The 17889-nt window shown below is 48.4% G+C and overlaps 1 protein-coding gene across 1 annotated transcript in view; it reads right to left on the reverse strand.

Moving 5' to 3' along the window:
- The window catches only part of FAM171A1 (family with sequence similarity 171 member A1), a 128555-nt gene that overhangs the window by 35031 nt on the left and 75635 nt on the right, over positions 1–17889 (reverse strand). The window contains exon 3 of the mRNA XM_068561959.1: positions 15044–15136. Within this exon, the coding sequence (XP_068418060.1) occupies positions 15044–15136 (93 nt within the window). The remainder of the gene's footprint in view (positions 1–15043; positions 15137–17889) is intronic.

Below are 17889 nucleotides of genomic sequence, written 5' to 3' on the forward strand. Positions count from 1 at the left end.
CTCGCGACGGATCATGTTACAGATTCTATGATGAGCCTCTTGAAAGGATGTGAGAACTGCTCTTTTCAGCAAACTCAACTCTGTGCAGGATGGGTTGAGCTGGTGACCCTGTGACACAGTTACCCTGTGACACCATCCGCAGTTTGACTTTGCTCCAGATCTTATTTTGACTGTAAAACCTGAACCCGTTTTTATCTATTGCTGTAGCGAGGGTCACAAGATGCAGACGTGCTATATCAGTTTGCACACACCCAGCAAAAACATCGTGAAGACAAAAATGAATAGAGATGGGAGTTGGAGCATTTCCCGATGGAAGTACACATCTCTCTGGGTTAAAATAAAGTGGTTCCTTGGACTTCCCTGGTGGCGCAGTGGTTAAGAATCCGCCTGCCAATGCAGGGGGCCCGGGTTCGATCCCTGGCCAGGGAACTAGATCCCACATGCGTGCCGCAACTAGGAGTCTGCATGTCGCAACTGGGGAGCCTGTGTGCCGCAACTCAGGAGCCCTTGAGCCACAACTAAGGAGCCTGCCTGCTGTAACTAAGACCCGGTGCAACCAAAAATATTAATAAATAAATAATTTTTTTTTTTAAAAGAAACTTTTAAGGGAGGAATAAGCTTATCAAGAAGTGTTCTAGGGGAATTCTCTGAAGGTCCAGTGGTTTGGACTCTGCGCTTTCACTGCGGAGGGCCCGGGTTCAATCCTTGGTCAGGGCACTAAGATCCTGCACACTGCAAAAAAAAAAAACAAAAAACAAAAAAGCAGTGTTCTAGAATAACGGAGTTCTGGAGCTCCAAGGATAAACTAATCCAAGTCTCTTCTGACAGGCGAGCCCACAAAATGGACTCACCACCAACACAGACTTACGGGGTGGGCTGCCTTGACCATGTATGACCAAGGTGGTCATGATGGCACCTGAAAATCACTGATTGCGTTTCTCAGATGACTGGTTCTCCATAAACACTGGCCCAGCTTTAGATCCCATGGGAGCCAGGTGCCCAAACTCACAACAGTCCTATCTGATCCGGTCGCCTCCAATGAAGCTAAGTGGACACGGACATCGGTCCTGTTCTAGACCATCGATGTCCTTTCTTGGTCCCTAAAACAAAGCTATGGTGGTGCACTGGCATCCACGTGGCTGAATCTTTTCACTTTCAGCTCTTGTCAGTCTGCTCTCCTTGTCCTCTGATCTCACACGACAGCAATGTCTTCCTGCTGTCACCTCCTCGGTCTGCGCAGGGCTCGGATGCCTCACGCTCCCGTGGGGTGGGGCGTTCTCCATGCCGGCCCGGAGCATCTTGCCTCACCCGATCCCTTTTCCCCCAGCCCGCTTCCCGCATGTGCTGTCTGCCTCTTTCCTTCTTCTCCGAGCTGCCCTCAGAGACGGAAGGTCAAAGCGAACCCTTTCTCGTCCATCTCCTCACCCCCAACCACGTGACAACATTCTCTGCTCCTGTTATCATTTTCTTTCAATGCTAGTGAATGTCCTGCGATTTGTTTCCTCTTCTCCACTGTTCTTCAGCCTAAACAATGCTGCTGCCGCCTGGGTTTCATGCACTGGGAAACGGGGAACTCGCTACTAGGAAGGACAGAAGGGCGTGTCTGCAGCCCTTTGCGTGACGGTGCAAAGAGGGGCTTGTCTTCACAAGGGTCAAGGCAGAAAGCAGGGGCCAGGCGGGTTACCCCAGAACACCGTGGGTCCTGTGTGCCCCTCCAGGCCCCGTGAGATGGGCAGGTTGAAGTCACCGTGAAAGCCCTTTTGGCTGAAAAGAACAGAACCCACTCAGCCTGGACCAAGGAATAGGGGACGTTGCTGAAGGATGAAGGGGAGTCCTGCTGAACGCTAGGAAACCAGCCCAGCCAGGCCTTACGGGGACCAGCCTGGGACCCGGACACCACCACCAAGGCTGTTCCCAGCTCTCGGGCCACTGGGCGTCTCATTCCCATTCTTTTTTTTTTTTTTCTGATTTAAAATTTTAATAAATTGAAGTTTAAAGAAGTCCTCCTCAAATTCAATTTAAAACGGTATCCCTTTCAGATTGAGGGAGATTTTAAAGAGGTGGCTACTTTTGTCATTGGGTCCTCATTTTTTTTTTTTAATGTTTTTTACTCTACTGAGAGATGTTAGATTTTAGTTCTTCTTATTTATTTATTTATTGGCTGCGTCGGGCATTAGTTGCAGCACGTGGGATCTTTTGTTGCAGCGCGCAGCCTTCTCTCTAGTTGTGGCACTCTGAAGCCTGTGCAGGCTCAGTAGTTGCGGCGTGTGGGCTCCGGAGCATGTGGGCTCTCTAGTTGAGGCATGCAGCCTCAGTAGTTGTGGCATGCAGGCTTAGCTGCCCCGTGGCATGAGGGATCTTAGTTCCCAGACCAGGGATTGAACTGGAGTCCCCTGTGTTGCAAGATGGATTCTTAACCACTGGACCACCAGGGAAGTCCCAGTTCCTCATTTTTTTTAGTTGAAGTATAATTGATTTACAATACTGTGTTAGTTTCAGGTGAACAGCAAAGTCATTCAGTTATACGTATACTTTTTCAGATTATTTTCCATTATAGGTTATTACAAGATATTGAATATTATTCCCTGTGTTATACAGTAGGTCCTTGCTGCTTATCTATTTTATATATAGTAGCGTGTATCTATTAATCCCAAACTCCTAAATTATCCCTTGCCCCCTTCCCTGCTCTTTCCCCTTTGGTAACCATGAGTTTGTTTTCTATGTGTGTGAGACTATTTCTGTTTTGTAAGTAGATTCATTTGTATTATTTTTCTAGATTCCACATATAAGTGATACCACATATCGTCGCAGTTCGGTGTCTTTCTGTCTGTCTCTGTGTGTGTGTCTATTTCTCTCTGCCCCTGTGCGTGCTTCTCTCTCTGCCTTTTCGTCTCTGTGTGCATGTCTCTGCCTCTGTCTCTGCCTGGCACACCATGCAGTTCAGTGGGAGACGCACCTCTCCCCGCTCCTCTTCCCCTGCTGCCCCCCTTCCCTTTTCTGTGCAGAAGAACTCGCTCCCTGACCAGACACCGTGTCTGTCCCCCACTTCTGGAGGAGTGGGGGGCACAGAGGGGCGATGCTGGGGCAGGTTTACTCGAAGAGGGTGTGGCTGGTCCAGCTGCTTTGACACACGCTGTGACCGGCACGCCCTGATGCCTGTGGAGGACTGAACACACGAGCACGGGCTCTGCCTGATGAAATGCCCCGAGAAACGTCTGAGGAGTGTAAGGGTCGAAGTACTCTGAGCCGCAGCGTAAATACGATCTAAAGTGGGTACGTGTCGGGTTGGGGGGTGGTTATGCTCTTAAGCCTAGGTTTATGGATGAAAGCTGCTGAGTTCCCACACATTTCAGGAGGGACCTGACTGGGTGGGGAGGGGAGGATGGAGGGGGACAGGTCCGTCCCTCTTCTGTGGATGCCTCTCCTCCACACTCCCCACAGCAGCTGTGTCATCCTCCGTCCTTCTTGGGGCTCCACCATCATCCCCCAAATGCTCAGACCCAACTCTACTGAGAACACCGGGGTGGGCTTCTCATTGCGGTGGCTTCTCTTGTTGCGGAGCTCGGGCTCTAGGCGCACGGGCTTCAGTAGTTGTGGCACACGGGCTGCGTAGTTGTGGCTCGCGGGCTCTAGAGCGCAAGCTCAGTAGCTGTGGCACATGGGCTTAGCTGCTCCATGGCATGTGGGATCTTCCCGGACCAGGGCTCGAACCCGTGTCCCCTGCGTTGGCAGGCAGATTCTTAACCGCTGTGCCGCCAGGGAAGCCCCCTCCGTCTGCCCTTTAAAATCTTTTTTCCCTCTTCTCTGCTGCCTCTTCTGCCCCTGCTCTCCCCCAAGGTCAACCCGAGTTTCCTAACTTTTGCTTGTTTTATTGCAAGACGTGACTCGATCCACTATTCTTGCATTCATCAAAAATCTCTCTCCAGAAGCTTTTCCTCCCCAACCAACACGTATACTCCTTTCTTCCTCAGCTAGAAAAACAACAGCAAGACACGACTTTCGCTGTTATCCCCATAAGCCTCCTCTCTTTCCCCCCAACGCCCAGGGACGTGGCTTTCACCCCACACACACACGCCGCCCTTGGAAACGTCACCTGACGACTGTATAATCTGCAAACCCGTGACCCTCGCTCGCCTTCTTGCCTCCAGCTGCTCACAATGATGAGCTCTGTTCCCCGCCCCCGCGGGGGTCACGGTCCTGCACTCTGCTCTCCCCGGAGTCGCCGGCTTTTTCCTCTACGAGTGCTTTTTTCTCCTCCTACTTCGGATGAGACAGCTCGCGAAGGTTCACCACAGTCGCCTCTGCTGTTCCTGACTCTCTCCTGACTTGCCCGACTCTCCTCCCTGCTGGAGCCTCACCAGTTACTTTGCGGTCCTGCCGGGGACTCCACGCCTGCGTTCCCTCTGCCTCCTCTGCACCTCGGCTTGGATGCCCGTCAGGCACTAAAGTCATCACTACCTTCTCTGCAACTTAACAAAGCCCCGCTCCCCCCAACACCTGTGTTTGACTCCAGGCTGTCACCATCACTTTCCCTTTCTACCCTCCTGCACAGTCGCTCAAGTGCCAGGACGGCCCAATCTTCCCTTATCGACGTTTCTAGCGTCTTCTTTTCCTTCCGTCCTGCCTCCAGCCTACACTACCCTGTGACGTGACCCCTCAACTCTCGCAAAAGTCTCCTGACTTCCCCTCACCCCTTTCCCGCCTCATCTACTGATGGTTCTCCAATTCCACTCTCATCACCACCTTTCCCCACCCAGAAACCTTCAATGGATCCACCGCCTCCCAAATTAACAACAGCGGCAGCAATCATACACCAACACAGACCCGAACTGCTGCTCCAGTTCTCTCATGAGAGGTGCAGTTCAGCACTTCAGAATTTACAAAGTTCTTACGTACACATTATTTCACTTAATAATCTACAGCAGGATAAAGAAGGTGTGGTACATGTACACGATGGAATGTTACTCAGCCATAAAAAAGAACAAAATAATGCTGCCATTTGCAGTGACAGGGATGGACCCAGCGACTATCATACTGAGTGAAGTAAGTCAGACAGAGGAAGACAAATATCCTATGATACCGCTCATGTGTGGAATCTAAAAAAAGGGTGCAAATGAACTTGTTTACAAAACAGAAACAGAGTCACAGATGTAGAAAACAAACTTATGGTTACTAGGGGATAAGGGGGGAGGGATAAATTGGGAGATTGGGATTGACATATACACACTACTGTATATAAAATAGATAACTAATAAGGACCTACTGTATAGCACAGGGAACTCTACTCAATACTCTGTAAGGGCCTATATGGATAAAGAATCTAAAAAAGAGTGTATATATATATATATATATATATATATATATATCTATATACACATGGCTGATTCACTTTGCTGTACACCTGAAACTAACACAACATTGTAAATCAACTGTACTCCAATAAAAATTGAAAAAAAAAAAAAAAACAACAATCCCGTGAAGAAGGAGCTCTCTCCTCTCTTTATGGGGCAGGAAACTGAGGCCCAGAGAGGCCCACAGTCATTCTGTTTGCACGAGGCGGAAATGAATTCTTTGAATTCCGACCTCTGCATCCCTTCCTAGCACATCTGCCCACGTCAGAACAGATGCTCTGCTATTATTGCCCATGGCCCTCACCCTCTGGCCCACGCAGCTCTGCTTCTGCACACGAGCTCACGTTCTTCCCCACATCTGGAGCTTTTCCGCATCGTCTCTATTTGCAGATCCTACCCGTCATCCAAGGTGCACCTCAAATGCCACCTCTCCTGTGTGGCCTTTCTGGATCCCACCCCAAGCTCTAAACTCTACTCGTATCTCTCTTACAGAACCGATCTTCCTGCGCCTGGTATTATGTGTATTTGAGCATCTCCCTAACCAGAGGCGCCATAAGAAGAGGACATGGGCAGGAGTGTCAGTGTATATATCGCTCTGTTTCTATCTTTCCTCCACCACCTTTGAGCTGAGTGACTTTGGGGTTTGGGTTCTTTATCTTTAAAATGGGCGTGGCCCACGCCTGTCTCATGATATGGCTGCTAGGACGTTAGGTCAGAACACACATGCATTGATACGATGTCTCACGTTGCCTCCTGGTACATACCAGGTGCAGGATCAGCAATAATTTCCCATCGCCTCTCCCCGTTTAGACGGCAGCTCCTGAAGAGCAGGTGTTCTGTGAAACCCATGGCACCACGTTCTGGGAATGCTTATAGGATTAAACGTAAAGATGAGTTATTCCGGGCAACTCACTGGGTCCTAGTAACGGTCTATCTCAATTCTGACTAGGTCACCATCCCTCATTCGCAGCACTATTAACATTTTGGGCCACAAAGGCACTTCTTTGCTGGGGGACAGGGGCTGTCCTGTGCATTGTGGCATCTACCCAGTAGATGCCAGGAGTGGCTCGCAAGCTGTGACACTGCCAGATGCCCCTGGGGGGAAACTGCCCCTGACTGAGAGGATTCCACAAGATACGCTGAGCGTCCTCAGAATGACCCAGACGACATGGACAGAGTCTCCTCCGCCCCGGGGCACAGGATACATGATGGGGAAGAGGATGAAGGTCCTGACATCCTGGAACTCCAGGGTAGAGAAGGTAGTCATGGCAACGGCTGAATCATCATAGTGTTTTGATGCCAAAATAGAGAGTGATGCCCAAAAAGTACAGGAGAAGCTTCAGCAGAGGACCATCAACCACCCGGGAGAGAAATTCCAGGGGTGACGGACATCTGGACTGTGGCCAGAGGCCAAGGCCTCCCCGTGAGCCCTGTGCAGGCTGCGTGGGCTCCGGACAGAGGGGGAGGCTCGTGAAGGGCCTGGTGCACCCCGGTCAGGAGTCTGAACTTGAGGCGACCTGCAGGGGAGAGAGTCTCCGGGGGTTCTTGGAACGGGAATGAAGGAATCGTGTTCGTTTTTACCCAATTCCGAGAGCAGAGTGGGGCGTGGCTGTGGGTAGAGAAATCCTAGAGTCAGAGCGACCAGCCAGGCTCTTGTGAGATGTTTGGTGAGAAATGATGTAGTTCCAAATAAAGACAGTGGCCTCAGGGAAGAAAACAGAGGGGGTGGCTGGAGCTGAAAGCCGCTTTTGGAATGTGGGCGAGGCGGGGAAGGGAGAACCGGGGAGGAGACAGGGGAGCAGTGAACAGGAGTCGAGGAGGGAGGGGGGAGGTGCAGGAGGAAGGACCCCAGCTCGGGGACGCAGGCAAGACGAGGCCCGGGAAGAGGCCGCCGGAGCTGGCAGCTCAGTCTCCGCGAACTCAGCACGAGAAATCCCTAAAGAAAATTCTCGAGGGCGGACGGCTCCGAAGTTTGAGTGGGAAAGGAAATGAGGAATCGGGAGTAAGATGGGTTTCCTTGGAAGGGCAGGCTTCGTAATTCTGGGAGCTGAGAAAGAACCAGAGGAGAAAGATGGAAGATGTGGCACAAACAGAGGGAGGTGGGAGGGGGGGTGATTAGAGGGCTGGACTGTAATGTGAAGGGGCTCCTGGTGGGAGAGGAGCCCCGGGGAGACACGTCACACTGTCCCCTTAGAAGGGGATGCAGAAAAGCAGGCCACCGAAGCCAGCCTCCCCCGATGGCCTCTGTGTTCCCTGGAACCATCGTCAAGGTCACGGCTAAGAGGAGGGCACGCAGGTCGGGGGTGCGTGCAGAGCGTGGGAGAGTCTGACAGCACTGCCTGGGGAACAGAAAGGGGACTGTCCTGGGGACCGTAAAGAGAGCAGCGAAGAGGCCCAGCAGGATGGACACCACTGGTTTGGGTGGTGCCAGCTGGCCTGACGACAGTGCAGCCACGAGCAGCCCGGGGCATCTTTATGGTACTTTCTTATTTACCGTCATCACATTCTGAGTCGACAACATGCTGTTTCTCCCGAGACAGCGGAAGGTCTGAGAGAGCCGGTAGTAGAGCAACAACTCCTACCTTATAGTTCATCATCGTGAGGTTACATTTTGGAATCACCATCAAACTCCTCCTTGAAAGCTTTCAGTTCCTCAGCAAAGTGCAAAAAACTCTCAAAGAAAATGATCCTTATAAAACAATTGACAAGTGTTCTCTCTTCCCACTCTCCTATGATCTCATTGCAAAGTTTAAAAGCCATTTGCACTATCATATGATCCAGCAATTCTACTCCTGGGTATATATCCGAAGAAAATGGAATGAAAACGCTAATTCAAAAAGACACATGCACCCCAATGTTCACAGCAACATTATTTACAGTAGCCAAGATATGGAAGCAACCTAAGTGCCCATCAACAGAGGAATGGATAAAGAAGATGTGGTACCTATACACAGTGGAATACTACTCAGCCATAAAACAGAACAAAATAATGCCATTTGCAGCAACATGGATGGACCGAGAGGGTATTAAACTTAGTGAAGTGAGACAGACAAATACTGTATGTTTTCACTTATATGTGGAATCTAAAAAATAAAACAAATGAATGACTATAACAAAACAGAAACGGACTCATAGATACAGAGAACAAACTAATGGTTTCCACTGGGGAGAGGGGCAAGACAGGGGTAGGGGATTAGGAGGTATAAACTACTAGGTATAAAATAAATAAGGTACAGGATATAAGATACCACATACAGAATGTAACCAATATTTTATAATAACTTTAAATGCAGTATCATATATAAAAATATCAAATCACTATGTTGTACATCTGAAACTAATAAAACGCTGTAAATCAACTATACTTCAATTAAAAAAAAAGGTAAAAAAAAATGTAAAAGCAATTTGCAAGCATTCTGTGATAACAAGCATACTTTTAGACCCAGCCTCTGTTGGGAAAGATCCCTATATGTAGTTAATCAATGACTATGTTGGTCCTTCCCCTTCACCACACTGTTATCATAAGACTGCTCCAGGCTTTCTGTATAAAATAGTGTCAACAATGATAATGCAATAACTTTCCTCACTTTTCAAATGAAATCGAATGCTAAGGCCAGTTCCATTGGAAACATGCATTTACTGTGTGTGTGTGTGTGTGTGTGTGTGTGTGTGTGTGAAGGCACTGCACATAATCCCACCTCGTCTGATGGGAATAGTTTTAGGGTGTGTATGGTCAGAATTTCAATAGATACCATACCTAGAGAGAGGAAAACAAGTGAGTAGTCTTTTTATTCTTCAAGGAAAACTCTCATTAACCATGAGTTTATTCTATTTTATTTGGTTGCAAACATTTCAAAACAAAAACTTCACCTGAAGCATTAAACATCTTCCCACAGAGAACATCTTCGCCTCTCCTGTCTCCACCTCTCTCACCCAGTGGCCTTCGTTCTTTCAAATCTTTTGCTTCAGTGTCACGTAAAACCAAACAACGGGGCATCACCCAAAACTATGCACATAACACGGGTGAGGCTTTGTCAAACTGTCATCTCACTACCTCCCCACCTCCTTGGGGGGGATCTGACACACAGTAACATCGAAGCAACACACAAAAACTCAAACGGCTGACAGTACTTACATTTCTGATCGGCAAGAGTTTATTTTTTTCTCCTCTGACTCCATTAAAAAATTAATAAATGCACCTACACGTGACCAGTTTGAGAATAAAAATTTGATATATTATGTAGAAATTCAGTTCTGTATTGGCTTTACGGAACAGAACTGCAAAGACTAAAAATTATCTACACGTGGCTCTCCTTCCAACTGGTAAGAAAACGTGAAACAAATTAACCCGGTGTTATTCCTGCTGTGCCTCAACTCTACTGAGACAAGGAAAAGTACAACTAGCAATAATTAAACTCACGAAGTAAGGTAAGTTAAAAAATTAACAAAATGTAGACAATTTTAAAAAGCTGGAATGTAAATGAGATTTTTGGCAAGGGAGAAATAAATGGTTCTCAGTTTCCGGTTACATACAGGAGGGAAGTGACACACTAGACTGAATAAATTAACCATAACAAAAACTACCATAACGAAAACTGCCATGAATGTCTTACATCCTTGGGTTTATAACATGACCATACTTCCTGCTCCTTAGAGAGAGAGAGTTATTCAAATACTCTGTATGTTTGTGTGTGTGTGTGTACATGTGAACTGTCCCCTTAGCAGCCACAACAAAGAAAATAATTAACCCAAGCTTGAGTGATCTACACAGGAAGTGCAAAAAAAGGTGGGATCTGGACGGTTTTTAAATATTTATTTACTCAACCCTTCAGTGAATTGCTCACTGTGTACGTATCCTAAGGCGGGCATGGGGCCAGGCCCTGGGGATGCTAAGGGAACATGACCCCCTCCTTGTTCTTCAGGTTTTTCAGTTTTAGTCCGGGAGGTAAGATATTACTACCAAATATGGCAGAAGGGGCGGCATCGTGGTAAGATACAGAACCCCCAGCTGGAGGGCTGTTTTAATCCACCCTCCTGGTTACTGATAAGGACAGGACGGGGCATGAGGGAGACAGGACGTGTGGAATCCAAGGCTGGAGCCGGGGGGCGTGGAAGGCGCGGGAACGCCTGGATCTGGGCTCAGGGCAGCTCTGGGACCACGTGGCAGGAGTTTGTGGATTTCACCTGAACATGACTCCACAAATCCCGGTCTGCTTCTCTCTGGCCTGCTACCAACTAGCTCCCTTTTCTGACTCATACTTTCTGTTCCCTTCGAACCTGGGCTTGCAGATGACCTGGTGTGATTACAGACCTACTGCATCTCATGACCACACAGTCAGCTGAGAGTCTCACCTCTTCTGGGTTCTTAGTACCACCCCGGTAAAAGGAAGAGAGAGAAGAACTGATGGCTCCAGCTATTCTCCTCCAGCTGGGTCCCAGCCCCTGGCCACACTATGGACTGGTGACCCCTCTGAGTCGGGGGTCGCATGATATAAGTCCCTTGGCAGCTGAAGGTGAAGGGCAAGACACCGGCATGAATCTCGTCTCCAGGGAAGACACAGAAAAGACCTCCTCCTGGAGGGTGTGGCCTTGAAGCGGGTCTTGATGTCCAAGGAGAATTTGAAGACAGATTGGGAAGATGGGGTGGGACAGCTCAGATGGAAAATAGAAAAAGAAATTCAGTTAGGCTAGAACACAAGACATGGAGGAGAAGAGCCCTTAGGAGGGAGGTTGAGGCCAGGTCAGGAGGCCGGGGCGTGCTGTGTAAGGAGGTGGGATTTCACTCTGTGGGCAAAGGGTTCTGCTCCAGGAAGTTCACTCGGGCAGCTCAGTGCAAGGTGTGTTGGGAGGAGACACAAGAGATGGGACATCTGGTTGATCTTCTCAAGTCCAGCACCAACGCTAGCTCAGCGAGCGGACACCAGCACACTAGCTGGAGGCCACTGCAGTGGCCCGGGTGGAGACCGAGACCAGGGCTGAATCAGGTCATGGGCCATGCGGTGCAAATGTGCAACATGTGGGCAGCAGAAAGAAGGCAAGTGTGGGACTTCCCCGGTGGCGCAGTGGCTATAAGACTCCGCGCTCCCAACGCAGGGGCCTGGGTTCGATCCCTGGTCAGGGAACTAGATCCCACATGCATGCCGCAACTAGGAGTTCACATGCTGCCACTAAGGAGCCTGCCTGCCACAACTGAGCCCACATGCTGCAACTAAGGAGCTGGCAAGCCACAACTAAGGAGCCCACATGCCGTAACTAAGACCCAGCGCACCCAAACAAACAAATCAATCAATCAATAAATCTTTAAAAAAAAAAAAAAAGAAGGCAAGTGTGGGCAGACCGAGGGATAACCACTGTGGGATTACTCTGGTTAAAGGGCCAGGCTGGCTGTAACTCTGTGTGACTCATGGGAGATGAAGGTCATCACGACTGCTGCATGTTCAGAAGGTGCCTGCTTACGGAGGGCAAATGACACGGGCACCGAGGTCCTTCATGAACCCCCTCGGAGCCACTGGAGGGGACAATGCAGCATCAGGGCCGGCGGATGGCAGGCAGGAGCAGAGCAGGGGGAGATGAGGAGGTCTGGCACCACGACGGGGTAAAGCGTGGCTGTAACAATGGACCCTGTGGGCTGCAGTTTGAGCCCTTGTCACAAACACCTTGCTAAGGTGAGTGCCGCTCCTGGGAAGGGGGACTGGGAAGGGATGACCCGTGAGGGTGCCGTGCACGTCAAAGGTGGCCGTGAAGGAGAAGAGCTCGACAAAGGGAACTGCGGGGCTGAAAGGGAAGTAGGAGGGGCAAGGGGCGCAGGAAGCTGCTCTGTGGGAAACTCTGTGTGTAGATACAACCTCCGCCCCTTCTCACCAGTGGCGACCTTCCAGGTAACAGGGGCAGCCTCCAGAGGCTCAGGGACAGGGGCTGTCCAGCCCTGAGTGTAAGGAGTTGGGATTTTATTCCAAGTACAATGGGAAGACCACTGAAGAATGGAAGCAAGGCGACTTGATCGCTGTAACTTTGTGAAGACTAGATTACAGGCTGGCAAGAGTGGGCACAGGGCAACCAGTGAAAAACCCACTGCAGTTCTCTGGGGGAAATGGTGGTGTCTTGGATTCACGAGGCAGCAACACCTATGGAGAGAAGAGGGTCTGCAGGAGAACCAGATGTGAGGAGAAGAATCAAGGATGATTCCTAGAGTCTTGGCTGGGTGCGTAGGTGTGTGTTTACACCATTCACTGAGATGGAAGGTAAAAAACATCAAGAGATCTGTGCGTCTCTGCTGAGTCTGAGATGCCTACCAGATGCCCAAGTCAAGATGTCAAATAAGGGCCTCCCTCTAGGGGGAAATGGGGAGTAATCAGTGCCCAGGGCGCATGAAAGCCATGGGTCTATGAGCTCCTCTAGGGAGAGCACTGGGAAGAAAAAACAGAGGCCCAGGACAGTCATGGGAGCGTCCAGAGAAGAAGTAACCGAGAGCTGGAAAGAAAGGCAAGGCATGATATGGAAGCGAAAGGAAGAAAGTCTCAAGACAGAGTGCCCAGCTGTCTGTGTTGAATGTTGTGCGGACATCCCGGGAGAGGAAGAGAGAAGTGACCTTGGGTCTGGCCGCACGGGGGCCATAAGACACTCTGATGAAGCGCTGAGGGAGGAACCCGGACCGGAGTGTGCTGAAGAGGCAAGGAGAGGCGAGAAAGCAGAGATGAGGGAGCAAAGTCCTTCCCAAAGGACAGCAGAGACACAGGGCAGTGGCTGGAGCACAGGATGCTCAGGGGAGCATTTCTGGGGGTGCACGAGCTTGAACACTCGCCCACTACAGAGTGGGAGAAAACGGCAGTGCGGGAGTGACAGGGCACGAAGTAGCCATCTCGGAGAGTCAGAAAACAAGTAATTAGGAAGTGGCCTCGGTCCTACAGGGCTGATGCCCACCTTGAGGTCTGTGTAACCAGTGGATGCAGCTGTGAGGTTTCCTCCAGCCACTTGTTCTGGTGTGGCCATGAGCGCCTGAGGTCACCCAGGGTCAGAAGTTACTTATTCAGGCAAAGACAGGAGCATTATTCACAAAAGCCAAGACATGGAAACAACTGAAGTGTCCATTGATGGATGAATGGATACAGGAAATGTGTGTACACACACACGTATATGTATATATATGCAAATGGAATGTATATGACTTACTACGTCATTGCATATATAATAATACACATATCAAGTCATTAAAGATATATGTCAATTATATCTCAGTAAGACTGGAGGAGAAAAATTATCTTTCACTTTCTTCCATCATCTTTCAGTTGTGAAACGACAATAGCAAAGCTAACTAAAGAGAAATTGGAAGTACCAAGGCCAGTAGGCCCCAGTGTGGTTCTCACATGAAAGGATGCTGAGGACGCGGGCCTAGCTCTGCTCTCTCTTAGGAGGAGAAAAAAAAGTTGCTAACTTAGGGCTTTCACTACGCAGATGACATGAAAATCTGTGTCTCTGTTCCTGTTTTCTCTCCAAACTCGAGTCACTTACGCTCCCAGACGCTTCTACTTATTTCTCTTTACATACATCTTCTAAGAGCAGCACGTGAACCTCCTTGTACATTCCCACAGCTACTCAATAAAAAAAGGAATAAATCAGGTCACCTCGTTTGCAGATGGCACCTGGATGTGGTCAGGTAGAGAATGACTGGTGTAAAATGGTATTAAAAGAAAGGAATACAGTAAACAAAAACTGAATCTGAAGAAACCTTAAAAGCCAGGAAAAGGCCCATGATTTAGATGGAAGAAACCCATCATCTCAGCACAAAAAAGGGTTTGACACAGGCCTTATTCCCAGTTCTAACCCCAGCCGCAATCGAAGGGCGAGTGCCACAAACCTTCTGTACCAGCTTTTCTGAAAGAGAAGTTAGAGGGGTGAAGCCACATTTACACCAGTGCACGTGAGATGCATTAAAAAAACGAGGGGACAAGGGATAGAAAAGGCCACACTCGAACACCTAGGAACCTTTTGTTTTTTCTTTTTTTTTTTGGTAAGGGAAGAGGTTTTTTTTTATTGTAAAAAACACGTAACATTAAATTTACCATCTTAACCAGTTTTAAGTGTACAGTTCACTAGTGTGAAGTGTATGTATATTGTTGTGCAACAGATCTCTAGAACCATTTTGTCTTGCAAAACTGAAACTCTAGGGAATTCCCTGGGGGTCCAGTTGTTAGGACGCCGTGCTTCCACTGCAGGGGGCAACTAAGGGGGATTCCCTGTTCAGGGAACTAAGATCCCACAAGCCACGCGTGGCGGGCCAAAAAAAAAACAACAAACAAACCTGAAACTCTATACTCTCAAATGCTTATGAACCTTTTCAGAGAGACCCCGCCCAGTGGTCAGTGAGGCCCAGGCAGGGCCTGGACTCTGACCCCAGGATGAATATTCTCGCCTTCGGAGAAGAGAGAGATGTGGTGTGAACAGAGGGTGGAGCCCCTTCTTACCTCTCATGCACTTAAAGGCTGGGCCGATAAGAAAAAAGGCCCCAGCCAAGAGACATTTCACCAAAATGCCTCTACGAGTGTCGTGCACTCGTAGGGACCACAGGCATCGTTACTTCCAGCTGTGGACACATTTCACGGCCATCACTACCCGACAAAAGAATCATCCCTCACAAGATTTTCAGAGTTGGCCCCAAAGTTACCTTCACTTCTCTTTTTAAATATCAAACGTACCTTGGAATCCTGAGACTATTTGGACAACATCTTCATACACCATCAGAGTAGCAGATCGTTCTGGAAGCAGGCCCAGGCTCAGTGAAGAAAACACTGCAGAAACAAGGATGGATATGAGGGAATTCATTTAAATCAAAATGCCCACTCCAGTTTTTTAAGTACTCTGCATTCCTTGGATTCTCTGATTTCAACTCAATCAACAATACTGATTTTTAGTAGTGTGGCATAATAATAAATACATATTTGGTCTCTGCCTCTGGTTCCCAGCTCTTAAATCCCTTGTAATTTCCTGAGTGATCAGAGTATCTTTTGTTCTGATGGGGAGACTCTGGGGGGGGGCTCCTGGAGGCGGGCTGCTCACCAAAAAACTCAAGCCATGATGAGAATCTTGGAACCTTCAGTCCCACCTGCCATCCTCCAGAGAGGACAGAGGGGGTGAAGAGATCATGACCGATCATGCCTGCCATGACTGACGAAGCGACCATGAAAGTCCCAAAGGTACAGGCTTTGGGGAACTTCAAGCTGGTGAACAAGTATGTGTGCTGGGAGGGTGGTACACCCCAACTCCACGGGGACAGAAGCTCCTTCTGGACCCTTCTGGATCTCACCCTATTGTACCTCTTCATGTGGCCGTGTATCTGCATCCTTTATAATATCCTTTGTAATAAACCCATGAATGTAACTGTCTTCCTGAGTTCTGTGAGCCATGAGAGTAAATGAACCCAGGGAGGGGACCGTGAGAACCTCTGATTTACAGCTGGTTGGTCAGAAGTACAGGTGACAACCTGGGGCTTGTGTCTGAAGTGGCAGTTGGTCTTGTGGGACTGAACCCTTGACCTGTGGCATCTGAGCTAACTCTGGATAGCTACTGTCAGAACTGAACTGAATTGTAGGTCACCCAGTTGGTGTCCAGAGGGTTGGAGAACTGGTTGGTTTGAGAAAAACCCCACCCATCGGGTGTCAGAAGTACTGTAAACAGAGAGAAAAGAAACAGTTTTTCCTGTAAGTATTATTAGCAAAAGGCTTTCAAAACGCCAAAAGAGTCCTGCAATCTCTCATAGAACAACTGCTTGCCCTACAATAGTCAACCATGTTTTTTTTTTAATCAATTAATTAATTAATTAATTAATTTTTGGCTGTGTTGGGTCTTCGTTTCTGTGCAAGGGCTTTCTCTAGTTGCGGCAAGCGGGGGTCACTCTTCATTGTGGTGTGGGAGCCACTCTTCATCGCCGTGCGCGGGCCTTTCACTATCGCGACCTCTCTTTTTGCGGCGCACAGGCTCCAGATGCGCAGGCTCAGTAGTTGTGGCTCACGGGCTTAGTTGCTCTGCGGCATGTGGGATCTTCCCAGACCAGGGCTCGAACTTGTGTCCCCTGCATCGGCAGGCAGATTCTCAACCACTGTGCCACCAGGGAAGCCCAACTATGTATTTTTTATTCGTTAGAAGCTGTTAGTAAAGTATCTGAACTTCCTCACATTAGGAATCTATGAAAAGTTACAATGTACACACTACACGGATGTAAAACATTGGGTATTAACATTAAGAAAGACTTTAAGGGCTTCCCTGGTGGCGCAGGGGTTGAGAGTCTGCCTGCCGATGCAGGGGACACGGGTTCGAGCCCTGGTCTGGGAGGATCCCGCATGCCGCGGAGCAACTAGGCCCATGAGCCACAATTACTGAGCCTGCGCGTCTGGAGCCTGTGCTCCGCAACGGGAGAGGCCACGATAGTGAGAGGCCCGCGCACCGCGATGAAGAGTGGCCCCCACTTGCTGCAACTAGAGAAAGCCCTCGCACAGAAACGAAGACCCAACACAGCCATAAATAAATAAATAAATAAATAAATAAAACAAACCCAAAAGTTAAAAAAAAAAAAAAAGACTTTAAAAATATGTACTTAGAGTACTGTGTGCCTCATGATAAAAAAAAAAAAACTTTCTTCCCTAGTCTGGGAACTAATAAGATGACAGAACTTGTGCTATTTTTAAAAATTCTTGTTGAAGTACCTGGACTTCCAACTAAAAAATTCACAAAGCCTACATGTTTCTGGGGAGATCATGAATTTTAAGAAAAAACCAAATCAACATATTATGGTACAACAATAATCACTAACATTACTGAACCCTCACTAACATGTCAGACATTATTCAAGGTGCTTTAATTTTGGTAATTTATTTAACTCTCAAAACAGCTTTATGAAATAGGTATTATTAACATGCCCATTTGACAGGTAAGGAAACAGATTTATAGATAAGGAATTAACTTGTCCAAGACCCCGCAACTGGTAAATACCGGAGCCAGGATTTGAACTCTGGAGTTTGACCTTGACTGCTATGCTTCACAGACTCAAATTGAAAGGCTTCTTGGATTCCATCCAGCCTAAGTCTCTAAGTTTAAAGAGGAGGAAAGTGAGGCCTAGAGAGGTAAAGTAACTTTCAAGGATAATATTAGGAACCAGAAATATCAAGTGCTAAGAATATCAATTACTTAGCACAATTGGCTCTGGATAATGCTAGAGGCGACCAATGAGCGGCCGGCCTTGGACATGACACTTCTCCCTACACATTCATTCCATTCATTTAGCTGCCAATATGTACAAAGGCCCAGAGCTAGACGTGCGGAACAGATCAATGTTGGGGGCAGTCTGTGTCCTCAAGCGTTCTACATTAGAAGGAGATTTGGACGCACAACCAATAGCTGTAGGACAAGCAGAACGTGGCAAGTGCCATGACAGAGATAAGGATGTACCTCGGTGCTGTGAAAAGAATCCAGCAGTTCCTCCAGATAGTAAACACAGAGTCACCATGTGACCCGGCAATTCCACTCCCAGGTATATACCCAGGAGAAC

The sequence above is a fragment of the Eschrichtius robustus genome, chromosome 1 (genome assembly GCF_028021215.1).
Source record: "Eschrichtius robustus isolate mEscRob2 chromosome 1, mEscRob2.pri, whole genome shotgun sequence".
NCBI lineage: Eukaryota > Metazoa > Chordata > Mammalia > Artiodactyla > Eschrichtiidae > Eschrichtius > Eschrichtius robustus.